The sequence below is a fragment of the Nannospalax galili genome, unplaced genomic scaffold, assembly GCF_000622305.1.
Source record: "Nannospalax galili isolate Female #2095 unplaced genomic scaffold, S.galili_v1.0 scaffold553, whole genome shotgun sequence".
Classification (NCBI taxonomy): Eukaryota; Metazoa; Chordata; class Mammalia; order Rodentia; family Spalacidae; genus Nannospalax; species Nannospalax galili.
Genome location: NW_008336313.1, coordinates 2,225,353 through 2,242,878, shown reverse-complemented (window position 1 = coordinate 2,242,878; position 17,526 = coordinate 2,225,353). Strand labels below are relative to the sequence as shown.

The 17,526-nt window shown below is 42.1% G+C and overlaps 1 protein-coding gene across 15 annotated transcripts in view; it reads left to right on the top strand.

Moving 5' to 3' along the window:
• Positions 1 to 17,526, top strand: part of Sgip1 (SH3 domain GRB2 like endophilin interacting protein 1) — a 236,787-nt gene that overhangs the window by 205,561 nt on the left and 13,700 nt on the right. For all 15 annotated transcript variants that reach the window (XM_008831039.3, XM_008831040.2, XM_008831042.2 and 12 more), the window contains one exon: positions 10,183 to 10,294. In XM_008831039.3, the coding sequence (XP_008829261.1) occupies positions 10,183 to 10,294 (112 nt within the window). The remainder of the gene's footprint in view (positions 1 to 10,182; positions 10,295 to 17,526) is intronic.

Genomic DNA, 17,526 nt, shown 5'->3' with positions numbered 1-17,526 from the left:
GAATTCAAACAACTCAGTTGAAGAGATTATGTGCTGGTACCTTCCACCTGTCATTACACTGCCAAAGGCATAAGCACCAGAAAGGATGAAACTGCCCTGTTTGCAGGTACCATGCTTCTTTTTTTATTTTTTTAAACTTTTTACTTATTTATTTAATTTTATGTGTTTTGCCTGCAGGTATGTAAGTGCACCCCTGTTGTGCAATGCCCACAGAAACCAGAAGAGGGCAGCAGATCCCGTGGAACTGGAGTTCTAGACGGTTGTTAGCCACCATGTGGGTGCTGGGAACTGAGCCCGAGTTCTCTATAAGAGCAGCCAGTGCTCTTAACTGCTTAAGCCATCTCTCTAGTCCCCACCATAATTCTTTTGACATTGATTACAAGATGCATCTTGTTAAAAAATTCAAATGTTTTCAAAAGTATTCTTTTATAAACAAGGAAATGTTACATTTTAATGCAAATTAAATACACAATAACTGTAAACTTCAAAGTATCCCTTTAAATTTGCTATATTTAGTGAATATGTTTACATGCATGCACATATATAAATCTAATTCTTTTTTTTAAACAAATGATATTTCATTACAGAAAAAGCATATCAAGTTTTAGATTTTATTAAAAAGAAAACTAACAGGCAAGCAACCACTTTAAAAGTAAATTAAAAGTAACCAGCAAAGCCCACAAGCATGTTCTAGAAGTTAAAGTAACTCTAAGAAGTCAAACCCAGAACACCAATGTGAAGGACACTTTGCTACTGTTTGCAAAAGTTTCTCCCACAGTTCACTGAACTCAGGATTTAGCTCAGAGCAACACAGCCTATTGTGTGTGATTCAGAAAACCCAACTTTCTGTCTTCTTATCCTTTCCCGGGTCATTCTCTCAATATCTTTCCTCCACTCTGGGGAAATCATGAGAGAATCTAACTAGACAAGTTCTGACATTACTCCCTTGCTGTCTGGCCAACTCCTCAATCTACGTAATCACTTTAATGGTTTCTCAGAGCAAACAAGACACATGCATCTGTCGTTTATTCATGTATATTTAGCGTTTTACCTGTATGTGACATGGTACATAACATATGTACTTGTCTGAATGTATCCTAAAGATACATTGCTAAAAAAGCAACTGTATGAAACAATCTGTGCATTTCATTATCACTATTATTGCCAAGCATCCCTCCTAGATGTCCATCCCATTGTAAGTAACAGTTTTTTCTTTGTCTTCACCAATGTAAGTATGTCGGTATTTTTCCCATTTTGCAATCTAATAGGGCAAAGGTAGTGTGTGGGTTTTAGATCCATTTTTTAATTACTGGAAAAATGTAAAATTGTGCAATCTTCCATCTGCTGCTGATCATGATTTGTTTCACCATTAGATTTAAGTTGCTTCTAGCTTTCCCATACACTGTGGCCATCTTTGCACATCATTCTGTGATTTGTTGGCTTTAAGAGTTGTTTCATTTGGTTTTGGTTTGGGTTTGGGTTTTTGATTTTGAGTGACAAGGTGTCATGTAGCCCAAGCTGGCCTTGATCTAGCTATTTAGCCAAGGATAGCCTTGAACTCTTCCTGCCTATACCTCCCATCTACTGAGATTATGAGAACACACTGCCACACCCAGCTAAAATTGTGATTTTGTTTTGTCTGAGTGGTCAGTACTGGGATTGAATGTAGGGCCTTGAACAGAGCAGGCCAACATTATGCCACTGGGCTATAGCCCCTATTTTATTTAAATGATTTTTTAATTGGACTTACAGGCTAAAATTGTGAAAAGTTAAATTTAAAAGTCCATGGAATACATTGCCAAAGAACTTCATAGAAAAAATTACAGTAAGTTTAATTTCTGCCATTATATAAAAGTACCTAGTCCAGAGGCTGGAAAGATGGCTCAGCAGTTATGAACACTGACTGTTCTTGCAGAAGACCCCGGTTCAAATCCCAGCACCCACATGGCAGCTAACAACTGTCCGTAACTCCAGTTCCAGGGGATCCTACAGCCTCTTCTGTCCTCATGGGCATTGCACGACATGGGTGCACTTACCTACATGCAGGCATAACACTCACACACATAAAATAAAAATAATAAAGAAAATATTTTTAAAGTGCCTAGTCCATTGTATTCTCAGAAGGATTGCTTTCTTCCTCTCACATTTCTTTGATTATAATTTATGCTAAATGTATGTGATGCTTTTTAGACTACTTATGGACTTCAGTGAATATTTCTGTGCTTTTAAAAAAGTCTTAGTATGGGCGTCAGTGAGATGGCTCAGTAAAGCACTGGCTGCACAAGCTTGACAGCCCGAGTTCCATCTCCAGAGCCCACATAAAGGTGGAGAGAACTGACTCCACAGAACTTTTCTCTGACCTTAACATGTGCACTGCAGTACACAAACCCAGCGCCCACACACACATCATGCATGCCTGTATTCACACACATACATCATGCATGCATGCATACCCAGACAACAATAATTTCTTAAGTTATGGTATGTACTATATAAATGAATGACAACTGGCCAGGTATGGAGATATCTATCAGGTATGGAGATTTCAGGTGTGGAGATATCCGGTGTGGTGTTATCAGGTGCGGTGGTATGCACCTGTAATTCCAGCACTTGGGAGATAGAATGAGGAGGACCATGAATTTGAGGCTAGCCAGGCTTCACAGAGAATTCACACTTAATGTGGGCTGCATAGTGAGACAATATCTCAAAAGTGAAAAAAAAAATTAAAAGGCATAATGTTCCCCACTTCTACTTGAGAAAGACTCTTTCTAACAGGCTGGCGATGACCCTGTGTATTACCCACAAGGAAGAACCTTTAAGAAGCCTTTCAAAAATATGGACCAGACTACCTGGAGAGGCACATACCCCTGCCTGCCTGTGCTCTGAGGCGTCTTTTCTACCACCTAATTTTTCCATCTTTCCATGACCCCTTGCTCTGTGCCCTGGAGTTCCAGGATGGATATTATTGTCTACCTCACTGGACTCCGGCCTTGCCTCATTTGATACCTGACTCAGCCTCCCTCTAGTGTCTTGCTCTTGATTCCCCAAGCCATACACACATCTTTCCAGCCAAAACTCAGGGACTAACTTGGAAAACTTCTCTCCTGGCTCTTCCAGATAGAATTGATATAATTATCTTTTTTTTTTTCAACCAAGTCTGACTAATATAAATGGCTTTTTGAGAAAAATCCCTAACCCATTTCCCTCTCTCTGCTGCTTCATACCACTTCTAGGATATCTTCTCTCTTCTCTTAGGCACTGAGTCTTTCTGTTCCTTCCAAAGTTGGGCCCATTTCCTGTACCCTCATCTCTGGGTATACAGTCATTTGTCTTCTACATGGAATTGCTACTAGTTTCCCACAGCATGCCTTTCTAAGGGCACCACAGAGATGCCATCAAATACCTCACAGAATCCTTGTCTGACTTCCATGCTCATGGCACAGTGTAAGGAAGGACATCCAGGTAGGCAGTGCCAAGCCTGCCTCCCAGCTCTGCCCTTTGTCCTTGCCAGATGCTAAGGCCACTGAATGACTTCAAACCTGTTTTAGCACCTATAAAATAGTGGTACTTACCTTACAAAGGTGTTGTTGAGATTAAGAGTTGCTTCTTAGCTGGAGATGTAGTTCAGCGGAGAGAGAAGTCTAGCCTAGAATGCAAAGAGCCCTGAATTCTATCCCCAACACCACCTATAACGGAGGAGTAACAATGGCACAGAGGCCTGTAATCCCAGACACTCCAGAGACGGAAGCTTACAGGGTGATGACTTTCAGCGCATCCTCCTCTTCAGCCAGCTTGAGATCATTGGAACTAAATTTCACCCCCATCTCAGAGTCAGTCATTATGCTGAGCCTACTTATTCTTTCAGAGTATATAAAGTATATAAGAATTATAAATTCATATTGGATTTGGATATGAAAAGTTATTGAAGAACAGACGTTAAGAGTTCTTTGATAAATAATGTCCACACCTTGAATTCCTTGCAAGTTGGCAGCTATACATAATAGTTATAATGTTAAGTGATCCTCTGATTTCATGTATTGCTTCACTTCAGTTATAGATAGTATCATATTGCCTTCCATATCGCAAGTTTCACAAAGAAAGGGCCAAGCCTCATGCATTTCTGTGCCTCTCTGGCCTACATTAAAGTCTAATGACTGCAAGAACTCACATTTGAATAGACTTGATTATCCAAATTACAAATCTGCTCATTTTAATGCAACAAACAATCATTCAAACAACTTTTATATCCTGTTAGTACAAGCACTACATCAGACAACTTGAGTGAATATGCTAGCCATGCTGATACATGCCAAATTATACATGTATGTGTAGAAAGAGTTAATAAAACAAAACTTTAGTGATAAGAGGAATCTTCAGTTTCCATTTATAGAAAGAGCTTTCTTTGTTTTCTACCTGTATCAGTTTTTTTTTCTCTGTTTCTCTGATAAAATACTGACCAAAAATCACTTTGGGGAGGAAAGTGATTATTTTATCTTACAACTCTCAGGTCATAATCCATCACAGAGAGAAGTTAGGGCAAGAACTCAAGGCCAGAACTGGAGCAGAGACCATGGAAAAAAAGCCGCTTCCTGGCTTGCTTCCCCTGGCTTGCTCAGTTAGCCCAGACCCACCTGCCCAGGGATGGCACTACTCACAGTGGGCTAGGCCCTCCTGTATCAATTACCAGTTAGGAAAATGCCTCATAGACATAGCCACAGGCCAGTCCAATGAAGATAATTCCTCAACTGAGGCTCCCTCTTCCCAGGTGTCTATGGTTTGTGTTAAATCGACAAAAACTAACCCGTATGGTCCTAGTTTGTCTCTTCATTGCTGTGACAAAATACTCTGACCACTACCAACTTGGGGAGGAAAGGATTTGTCTTTCATCTCCCAGGTTCATCAGGGAGCCCAAGGCAGGAACTCAGGGCAGGAACCTGGAGGCAGGAGCTGGAGCAAAGGCCATGGAGGAACACTACTTACTGGCTTGCTCCCCTGGCCCCTGCTCAGCCTGCTTTCTTACACATGGGCCCACCTGCCCAGGGATGGCACCACCCACAGTGGGCTGGGCCCTCGCCCTCCCGCAGTACTCATCAAGAAGATGCCCCTCAGACATGACCACAGGCGAGTCCAATAGAGGCAATTCCCCAATTGAGGCGACTTTAACGCAGGTGTGTCAAGTTGACACTAAAGCTACCCAGCACATGTACACTACCTAATAATCTATTTCAAAAACTTAATTCTAGTTTTATAATCTTAACAAAGTTCATCCTGACAAAAATCAGAGCAACAGGGGCTGGAGAGATGGCTCAGCAGTTAAGAGTACTGGCTGCTCTTGCAGAGGACCAAGGTTCAGTTCCCAGCACCCACATGACAGCTGATAATTGTTCATAACTCCAGTTCCAGGGGATATGACGCCCCCTTCTTACCTCTTTGGTCATTGCATGCACAGGTGCACTTTCATGCATGCAGGCGAAACTGTCAGACACACAAAATAAATATTAAAAATTTTTTAAATCATAGCAACAAGAAACCATTATATTTTTCAAGTACATACCACATTGAAGGTCTTCAAAAATATTATTGCATTTAATGTTTAGCTCAAGTCTTTAATGTAAATATTACCTTATTGATGCTATTTTGAAGATGAGGAAACTGAGTCACAGAAATTGCTTTGTTCCCTAGTGGGAGCCAGGATTCACATCCAGGGGGATAGGACTGTGGCACCCACACTGCCTCTATTCATCTTTAGTAGCCCTATGCACCCACTTGTTCCTTTTGTGGTCAGATAAGCACTGGCATTGAAACCAGTGGTTTAAGCTCTTATTTGTATGCATTATTATCTAGTTTTTCAATTGCTTATGTCTTATAGTCACATAATTGTGTCTCCACTTATGTCTAGTACATAGTGGAGTCTCAATACATACCACACAGACACTCAAACTTTAGAGAAGGGAGTCTATTTTTAGAGTATCTTTTCTCTGTTAGAAAATCATTCTTACTGTAATAGCCTTAATATCTACAAACCAGTTAAAATTATAGGATGGAAAAACAGAGCGCTGTCCGTTACCTTCTTCTTATGCTGAGAGAAGCCAAGGTTAACTGACTAATATAAGGTAGCAAAGGTATTTACTTGCAGATTCATGGTCTTCAATTCTGGTGCCCTCAGTTGGTCCCCCTTTCACATTATTTTATATATGTAAAAAGTTTCTAATAGGAGCTAGAGAGGTGGCTCAGTGGTTAACAGCTTTGACAAGGGACCCGGTTCTAGCCTCAGCACCCGCATCAAGCAGCTCACAATTACCTGTAACTCCAGCTCACACTATGCAGGAGATGAATCAGTTCCAAGGGAGCTGACACCTCTGACCCCCATGGGCACTGGGCCTCATGTACACATACCCATACACAGTCACACATATAATTAAAAACAAATAAGTATCCGAGCATGCTGGCACATACCTTTAATCCCAGCACTTGGGAGACAGAGGCGGGTGGATCTCTGTGAGTTCAAGGCCAGCCTGGTCTACATAGCAAGTTCCAGCCAGGCCAGTTACAGAGTTCTGAGACTATTAGCTCCAAATAATAATAATAGTCTTTAAAAAATATTATTTTTATTTTATGTGTATGAGTGTATTACCTGCATATGTGTAAGTGCACCTGTGTTGTGTGGTGCCTATGGAGGTCAGAAGAGGGAATTGGATTCCCCTGGAACTGGAGTTTCAGATAGTTGTTAGCTGCCATGTGGGTACTGAGAATCTAGTCTGGGTCTTCTGCAAGAACAACCAGTGTTCTTAACCTCTGAGCCATCTCTGCAGCCCCAGATCCTTTTTAATTGTGAAGACTGCCAGGGTATATCACATGGGGTTATACTCAACATGACTGGCAGTAAATAAATGCATCTGTTTTCCCCACAAAACCTCAACTCTTTGTTTAGAAAGATCACTGGGAAATTTGACTAAAACTAGGATAATGCCAAGGATGTTGAGAAACTCAATGCTATGGCCCAAGAGAACGGAGAAGGGGTGCACGACACGGTGCACTTACCTGCATGCAGGCAATACACACGTACACATAAAACAAAAATAATAAAGTTTTTAGAAAAGGATCTGCATTGTGGTTTGCTCATATACCTCTGTAGGAATAAAATTACATATCTAGGAACTCATGTACAAGGAAACAAAGATCAATTTATACACAGATGAGCTTATATTATTACCTAGAAATGGCCCAATGTCTGTAGGATAATAAATAGTTGTAAACAACATATAGAGCAGATGGCAATGATGAAAATTTTGTACAAAATAAAATACAAAATAGTCTACTCATTACAGCATACAAGCTTGTGAAGGAATAGGGCTATAAATTGCTGACTTTTTTTTTTTTTTGGTAAACTTTTGTCTTCAGGGTGTTTCTGCTTCCGTGGCCTTATTGATTAAATCTATAGGGGTGATTACAAGAAGTGGGTATAGCCAGGTAAGAGGAAGTTGGAGGAATCAGGTGAGAGAGAGAGAGAGAGAGAGAGAGAGAGAGAGAGAGAGCTAGAGTCTTGTGCATCATCACATTCCAGAGTTTGGTCTTTAACTGGGGAGAAGTGGTCCGTGTGTCGTCTCACGAGCTCTAAAGCCAAGCACATACCGAGTGCAAAGCTCTTTGAATGCTATTATGGACCAAGCACTGTGCTAAATGCTTTGCTTTGTTTTAGACTCACAACAGTCTTTAAAATGGTTCTCATCATATCATTTCTGCCAAAAATCCTTTAGATAACAAGTATTAGAGGTAGCAGAGAGGCAGCCCAAGGTTGGATGCCGATTGCCATGTTCCTAGCCACCACCCAGAGCCATTGCTTGATGTCTTTTCTAGTCCCCTGCCCCCAGCATTGAATAACCAAGTCCATGGAAAAGTCCAGAACAGTGAGAGAATTCTTTCTCAATAAATAAAAACCACTGATTCATTCCATGCATAGTGTGATTGATGTACTTGTCAGTTCACTTTGAAAGACTATTATCCACTTAAATCCACCATTTTATTCATAAGAATATTGTGGCTATTAAAATGTTTTGCAACTTTGAAAAATAAGGTGCTGGTAACATTCTCTCTACTGTTAACTTTGCATTTCTCACCGATTTTTTTCTTTTTTTTTTTTTTTTTGGTCTTTTTGAGACAGGGTCTCCCTATAGCCCCAGCTGTCCTGGAACTCACTATGTAGACCAGGCTGGCCTTGACCTCACAGAGATCCACCAGCCTCTGCCTCCCAAGCGCTGGGATTAAAGGTGTGCGCCACTACACCCGGCTTATTTTCCTTCTTAAGAAGCCTCTTTTTAAGCCAGGCATGGTGGTCCAAGCCTTTAATCCTAGCGCTAGGGAGGTAGAGGCAGGAGGATCTCTATGAGATCAAGGCCAGCAGGGTCTATATATTGAGTTACAGCTAGTGTGACAACGTTTTTGAGGTTTCAACTTCAAAGGAGAAAGGGTTTATTTGGGGGTCATGTGTTCTGCGCCTGTGGTGGCACAAAGAATGTCATGGCAGAAATGTGTAGCAAAGGAAAGCTACTCACCTATGTGGCCAGAGAACAAAGTATTATAAAGGAAAGGTTGGTGTCCCAATATCTCCTTCAAGAGCATACTCCCAAGAACATAAATTCTTTCCACATGGCCCCATATCAGGAGTTCCTCCACCTCCCAGGAGTAGCCACAGGCTGAAGACTGCACCTGTGACACATGGGTGGCACTCCAGGTCCATAGCAGTTCCACCAACTGCCAAATGAAGATCATGCTTAGCACATACATATGGCACACAGTAACTGTGCAATAAACAACAGTAATGGAGGTCTATGCTGGTATTGATGTTTACAATGATGAGGAGATCGGTGCTGGTGGCCGCACACAGAGCTGTCACTTCTGGGAACAAAGACCATGCTTAACTCCCCTTTGTATCCTCAGCATCTACACTAAAACCTGACGTTTGTTAAATTGATGATCCACTATCAAGTCCAAGATACTTAAGAGTAAAGCAAAATGAGGGAGAAAGGATTCACATGAACTAGAATGATCAGGAAAGACTTTATTGAACAGAGGTATGCAAAGGGTGGATTTCTTTTCCCCATATAACAGGACAGAAATTATTGAAGACAAATTCATTACACCAGTGTACCTAGTCTATGGCACAAGAGAGGAGGAATAAACATCTTTGTCTGGCAGGAAAGAAGCAGTTTCGGTGTATCATAGATAGCTTTGTGTTACTGTTCAGTATCGTGCCTAGAAATGAATGCCAAAGGCAGAGAACTAAACCTTGATTCTTTTGTTACATGTTACAGCAGAGTAATGCAGTGAAATATTTCATGTAGACAAACTGCATGGTGTAATGGAAGAGATATGAGCTTACAGGGAAGCAAATTGAGGTTTGAACTTTTGTTCAACTGTATATACTATCTTCAATAAGTCAATCATTACCTCTTTGAGCTTTGGTCTTATCCTCTGTAAAATGAGACCATCCCTGCCTCTCCCACGGACTAAGGGAAGATGAAATGTCTCATGGGAGGCATGCATTGCCTTGCCTGGTATCTAGCAGATACTCAGTGAATGGAAGATGCTGGTGTTTTCAGGAGTGTAAATAGTCCATTCATGTGCCTGTGCCCCATCAACATGTACATTTGGTTGCTTATGTTTTAGGCAGATAAACTTAAGTTTACTTGATCTGAGAGTTACTGAGCTTTTAGAAATGGAAATAATCCAGAAAAGGGCAATGTGTAACACAATACCACTTGACTGTCTCTTCCAAATGAATAAATGCAGGAAGTTTTTAATCTGAGTGCTTGATTAGGTGGAATTCTCAAATGGGAAACAGGAAACTGACACTCCTCTTTATTTAACCACCTGCTGTAAAACTGTCATGCAAATATTTGAGAACCCCTGTGATTTGGATTTTTGTTTTGTTCTGTTTTTTGGCTTGGATTTTCTTTTCTGTAGTGGATATATAAATGAATTAACCTCAAATGTGTTGTTTTCTAAATCAGCCAAATATTTCCTTTAAATACCTGAGCTCTATGTTGAACCCAGAGTGATGTCAAAGCACATGATTTTAGTAATAGATTCCCCCCTTAATCCTTTAGTGAGCCTTAGTTCCACATGTATTCTGTCCCTATAATATACAAGCCCATAATAAATGAACCTTTTCATCCCATGCAGGTTCTTCCAGGGGACCCAGTCCTCTAACCATGGGGGCTCAGGACACCCTTCCTGTGGCGGCAGCATTCACAGAAACAGTCAACGCCTACTTCAAAGGAGCAGATCCGAGCAAGTAAGCCTGGAATGTGGCCCACTGTCTTCTTGAAGCCCTGTCCTATTTGTGGGTAACACCCTAAGTATGACTTATCTTTCAAGAAAGAGTTCTGTGGATGGGATCTCTCATGTCTATCCCCTGAAATTATATTGCATATCTTTTTTTAATGTTTTTAAATTTATTTTATGTGTTGAGTGTTTTGCCTACATATATGTAAGGGCACCCAAACCCAATGTCGTGCAGTGCCCATGGAGGCCAGAAGAGGGCATTGGATCCCCTGGAGCTGGAGTTAAGGATGGTAGTTAGCCCACATGTGGGTGCTGGGAACTAAACACAGATCCTCTGGAGAAGCAGTAGATACTCTGAACTGCTGAGCCATCCCTCTGGCCATATACTCCTTATCCTATGTGAGCATTTCTCCACAGAGATGAACGGGGTTCAACACTCTGCAACAAAGAGACCGGTAGCCCAGAACTTGCTTGTAGAAACTATTGCACTGAAGACCAAATAACTACACCAGGATAGCTTCCAAATGAGTCGTCCGTTTAATTCTAGGCCTGACTTCGATTAATAAACAAAAGGAGACCTAAGTGAAGGAAGATCTGCTCTTAGTTCTTCACTCATAGGAACTGGGGCTTGGAAAAACTTACTATGACAAGAGGATGAGAGGAGACGTGTACATAAGACTGCACTGTAAATTTTGTTCAACAGTGATCATTTAGTATGATTAGAACTTAGAGCAGCACATTTTAAGAGGAAATGTGCATGAATAAGTATGATTCCAAAACTTAGTTCTACCAATAGTAAACCAATCTAATTAACAGCTCCACCTTTGAGCATCCCGCCAGTGGCTGGAATCTTTCACTCCCCCCTGGGTATCATGGCACTTTCAGCAACAGCCAGGTTTTGTTCAAGGCCCCAAATAATATTAAAAAACAAACACTAAGCCGGGCGTGGTGGCGCACGCCTTTAATCCCAGCACTTGGGAGGCAGAGGCAGGCGGATCTCTGTGAGTTCAAGGCCAGCCTGGTCTACATAGTGACTCCAGGACAGCTGAGGCTACAGGGAGACCCTGTCTCAAAAAGACCAAAAAAAAAAAAAAAACACCAGGACTGATGCTGTAGCTCACTCACTGGTAGAAGAGCACATGCCTAGCATGTGTCAAACCCTGGGGTTGGGGCAGGCACTCATGCAGAGCATATAAACACCATCATCTTCGGCTGCATGCAAACTTATTACATACATGTTGATTCTGTAGACTCTGCTTTGAACAAATAATTTGCGGAGATTTCTGTTGTACCAGTTCTAAGAACTACTTATTACTTACTGACCAATAGCTTGGGAAATTAAGGCTGGCAGAAATTAAGAAAAACTGGGAGCTGGAGAGATGGCTCAGTGGTTACAATCACTGGCTGCACTTGCAGAGGACATGGGTTCGGTTTCCAGCACCCACATGGTGACTAACAACCATAATTCCAGTTCTGGGGATCCAATGCCCTCTTCTGACTTCTGAGGGTATTGTATAACATGGGTGCCCTTACATACTTTCAATACATTCAGGTGAAACACTCATACACGTAAAATAAAAAATAAAATATATTTTTTTAAAAACATGCTAATTAAAAAAATAGGGAATGTGGTGAGAGTGAACACTGGTGTGAAAGCCCCTGGGAATCTCAAAAGAGCGGCTCCCCCTTCTGTTGGCTCCCTAGCTGGCTTTCATTCACACACTAACTTATTTAGAGACACTAACTGGCCTCCCCTCTTTCACCTGTGCTCTCTGAAGCCATCCCCAGCATAACACATTGCTCCCCTGCTCAAACTTCCATCTTGTTCATGGAAGAACACAGCACTCCACAGGGATCTGAGGCCCTAAGTGCTCTGTCCTTGGAGACCCCCTGACCCCAGCCCAGTTGACACCTCTCTTCTCTAATCTTCATTACTCCATCCTGTCTCCATCCTGTCTCTATCCCTCACCCAAGCCTCAGTGGCCTGTGGTTGTCCCCAAACCCATCTGCCCCAGTGGGTCATGCATGTTCCTATCTATCCTAGAGTTTTCTGTTCTTCTCTTTCTGCTTTGGTAAAGTTTTCTCCCAGGTGTCTGAGCAATATGTCCCCTCACTTCTGCCATGGTCCTTCAACAAATTTATCAAATAGAACTTAACATCCACTCTATAAAACATCAGCCCTCCTCCCCAGACATGTCAATACCTGCTTCCTCCATACCTTACATCCTCCTTCTCCATAAGCCTCTCTAACATCGTACACTTTTCTTTCTGTCATCCGTTATCTGTCTCTCCCTGGCCCTGGGAATGGATGTTCAAGAACTGAATTTTGACTGTTCTATCTGCTGCTGTGTCCTCAGCACCAAACAAGACCTGGCAGTCCGTCTTGTAGTTGCTGAATGACTCGAGCTCAATCCCTCACTGACTTCTACAGAATGGTTGTTCCTGTCACTGCACTAGACAGGAGATGCACAGGAAGAAGACGGCTAGGAGCAGGGCCTGGTAGTGAGTGTTTTTAGTCCCAGCACTCCAGAGACAGAGGCAAGCGGATCTCTGTGAGGACTGAGGCCACCTGGTCTACATATCAAGTTCCAGGCCAGCAGAGACAACAGGGACACATTGAAAGACAACTCTTTCTTTAATATTTGCATTTTTATTAAATTCTTTTTTTTGAAGTTTTGCAAATTTCATACACTATATTTTGATAATTTTAGACTCCCTCCTCTATCTTCACCTCATATAGCCCTGCGCCTAATTTCATGTACTCTGTCATATATATTAAGGCCTGTTGTCAAGTTTGTGTCCCCAGATGTCTTTGCGGTGTGTCCATCCCCTGGAGCCTGGTTGATCTATCTAGTGTCACATCCTTAAAGAAAACTGACTCTCCTTCCAGACAACTGGTCATTTACTCATATGAACTCACAGCAATTGTGACAACATGTGCAAGTCCTATGCAAGCTCAAACCAGGCAAAAAATGGCAGCGTGGACTTGCAAAGTAGGAAAGAAATCCCAACCCAAGGGCTGGAGAGATGGCTCAGCAGTTAAGAGCACTGACCTTGCAGAGGACCCAGGTTCAGTTCCAGGCACCCACACAGTAGCTAACAACTGTCAAAACTCAAGTTCCAGGGGATCCAGCACGCATTTCTTACCCCCATGAGCATTGCACAACACAAGCATACTTACATACATGCAGGCTCATACACATAATAAATAAAATTAAATTTAAAAAAAGAAATCCCAACCCACCCCAACCCAAGGTACTTTTGGCAATTGATGACTGCTAGAAGGATTAAAGACAGAGTCTTACAGGTTTAGGACTCTTGGTGGGCCCAGGGGATGGATCCATGCTGAAGGACTTTGGGGGACACAAATCAGACTGTAACTAGGTAGGGGCAGTTGGGGGGAGTGAGAAGAGGGGAACAACTCTAAATGCCATCAAACTATATTTCATGAGAATTGCAAAAATTCAATTTAAAAAATGCACAAAAAGAAAGAAAGAAAGAAAGAAAAGAAAGAAAGAAAGAAAGAAAAAGAAAGAAAGAAGAAAACCACTTTCCCTTTCCCAGCAGTCCACCTGCGCTTGATCCCTGGACCCACAAGTAAAAGGAAAGAATAGACCACAGAAAGTTGTCCTCTGACTTCCACATGTGCACCATAACACATCCACACCCACATGCACCAAAATTAATTTTTTTAAAAAATTTTAAAACAGAACACAATCTTTGTGGTCATCCACCACCTCTGGCTCTTACAGTCTTTCTGCCCCCTCTTCCACAATCGTCCCTGAGCCTTAGGTGGCAGAACTTTGATACAGGTGTCCTACTCAGCAATAAGCACTCTGCAGTCTCTTATTCTCTGCACTTGGGTCACTTGTGGGTTTGGGGGGGTTAATCATAGTTTCCTTTTAATCCCAAGAGGTGGTATGGCAATTTGTAAGTCCTCTGTGGGCCTGTCACAGTTGAAGCCAGGTTTTTCATTCCTGTTTAGCTCCCCTAGCGTTTAAGTATGACAGATGTGCAAGGAGGCCAACACTTATAACACTGCTGTGTATGGCCTTGGTATCCCAGTGACATACACCCGAGCCTAATTCGTATTCATGCTGTTCTTCTTCCCTTCCAAATTAACTGCGCCTCTGAGCTGTGGATATGTATGCAGTGCTTTCAGCTGTATTGCCATAGGTAATGTGCTGACAGATGAGAGATCCGATATATTTCACTGAAGTTTATGAACCTGTCATGAAATGATACTCTTCTCTCCTGCATTTCATCTCCAAGCAGCAAGTCACTTTAATTCTTTTTCTGTTACTCACTTTCAAGGAAACACCTCTAGCTCTATCATCAATCAGGCAGAAATCAAACCAAGCACAGCACCAAATAAAGCGCTTGGATCTGCTTTTGCCTTCAGTTTCCTCTCATTTCTCATGAAAGCCTCTTGTTACTACACCTTACAGTGGAAACAGAAATCTCCTGCCTTAATTATGACATATTATGACTTATAATGCATTCAAATGTATTTGTACCCATTACCTGTTCATAGCTTATATAGCAGGTGTTCTGGCTTCTGGGTCTTTCTCCATACGCTCAGGCAGAGAATTCATTGACCTTTGCTGCTGATTGAGAGATATGTCTTCTATCAGTTGCTATTTAAACAGCCTTGGTGCTAAAAGAGAAGGGTCAAGGATTAACTCTCTAATCCCTTGGAAAGCTTGAGTCTCTCTGTGTACTACACTATTGTGTATCCATCTCCCAGTTGTGCCTGAAAGTTTGGGCAAGACCATGTTCCTTCGATCTGTCACTGCAAATCCTAGTGCATTGCATAGGCCCTGGGGTACTGGGTTGGCATCCTATGTGTAACTGCAAAGATCTAACTTCACAGCACCTTGCTAGGCTCCTTCACTACTGTGTACTGTGCTGTGCCCCTTTGCCCCGCAGAGCTAAGATACAGTACTGGCCTTCAGGACAGTAGATAATATGTGCAAGAAAATGCAGCACAGTTTATTTTCTTTTATATTCTGTTTCAACTACACTATAATTTTTTTGGTTGTGCTTGCTTTTCTTTCTTGAGACAGGATCTCCTTGTAGCCCCAGCTGGCTTAGAACTCACTATGTAGACCAGGCTGGCCTAGATCTCGCAGAGATCCACCTGCCTCTGCCTTCTAAGTGCTGAAATTAAAGACATGCACCAGCATGCCCAGTCCAGCACTGTAGTTTTTATTCTCTGATCTTTCACCCCCTGTGACCCTGTCTCATCCCTCCCTCCTTCTTTCATTGAAATCCCTCTTTCCAGCAAGTCTCCTGCTACTTTCATGACTTTTTGGTATGTGGGACCCGCTGAGAATTAGGGCTGCTTGTATGAACTTGGGTGGGAGGTTATCTACTGAATCATGGGCTACTGATTGGCTACACCACTGAAGAAAACGACTCCCCTTCCCCCAGCCTCTATTAACTGTCAGTAGTCTCTCAGGGAGAGATGGAACCTCAAGACCCCTTCCTCTTTCCATGATGAAATATTCATGGGCCCAATCTTGTGCAGGCCTTGTGTGTCTAACCACAGCTGCTGTGACCTCATGAGTGTATCAGCTATGTCCTAACCAGGAGACATTGCTTCACAGCACTCCTCCCCACCCTCTGGCTCTTACATTCTTTTGACCCCCTGTTCCTTATTGTTCCTTCCCTAAGCCCTGGGCAGGGTGACATAGACATCATGTTGAAGGCCAACAGCCACTTATTCTCTCTATTTCGACAAGTTGACAACACATTTTTCTTTTTAAAAATGATCTGTCCACATGTCTAGGGCAACCTAAAAAAGGGGAAAGTGAGGAAAGCTGAATGGAGAGGGTAGTTTAGGAAGGTTCCAGAAAGCACATCCTTTGAACTAAGTCATGTAATAGGAAAAGGATTTTGCCTAGTGTATAAGCTGATGCAGGCTGACTAATTAATAAGCCCAGACTGCACGTGCACAGTTGTGGTGCTGCCTATAGTAAGAGTCACCTGCCACTTGACTTTGAAAATTTACCATTCTTTGCAAATGTTTCATTCATGAGGAGTCACGTGGTTTCAGGTTTTATTGATCAAGAATCTATTCGTAATTCCATTTCACCTTTTTAATTTTTGAATTCACATTGCACACTGATAGGAACAGCAAAAGGATTTTCCTTAAAAAAAGAAAACCACATCAAACAAACATCAGTCTTAATAAGTTATAATAAATGCCATTGTAAAAAAATTCCTTTGGTGCATAGAAAATATTAAGGAGGCCTTGACTCCCACAACCTCATTCACCCTCCCAACTCCCCCACCCCGTCTTACTTCCTAGTTTGGGCACTGGCTCATTTCTTCTCTTGGCCCCAGACTTCTGGACTGTCCTCTTGGCCCAGACTCCCCACTGCTTCCTGATCCTTTGCACCTAGACCAACCCAGTTCCTCAGTCTAGTCCCCTGGAACTCTCAAAGCCTGTTTTCTCTTCCACCTTGCCTTTGCATACCTAAGACCAGCCTCCATGCCTGGGTGACCCAGCCCCAACCTAGATTCCTGAAACCAGCCTCCTTCCCTGACTGCCTGAGAGTCCTAAATCCTGCCTCTACCTAGCAAGTCTCCCAAATTGTACTGTGCCTGCTGACTAGAGGGATCCAGACCTTAGGAGAAAGCCTTAGAGCATCTGATCTTCATCTGACTTGGGGCTCTGTGGGAACGCCTGAGCATCAGGACTAAAGCCATCTGGCCCCTCCAATATAAAATCAAAAGAGAGAACCTGAAACTAGACCAACCAGCGTTTCATGCCCAACAAGTAAACCACAAAGGCACATAAAGTTTACAAAAAGAAGCAGATCTAAACTCAACAAAGGAAGGCTTGAGTCTCACACAAGAATCAGAAACTACAAAAGAAAATATTAAGGAATATCTTTGCAATGTCTCTTCAGCACCCTCTACAGACAGAACTTAACCCGTTGCTCCTGTCAAAAAAATAAAATTAAATAATAAATAAATAAATAAAATCTTGCCACAGGAGGTAAAGGTAATGAAGGGTGAAACTGAAATTGATTTTATGTCGAAACTGATGCTGTGAGTCTAAATTTCATTTGGAAATTCAAAAGACCAATAGCCAAAACAACTTTGAAAAGAACAAAGAAGACTAATATCACTTCAAAACTATCATATGCTAATCAAGACAACATGGTATTGGATCAAATAGTCCAAAAAAGCTCAATGAAACAGAATAATGGGTCCAGAACTAGGCCCATACAT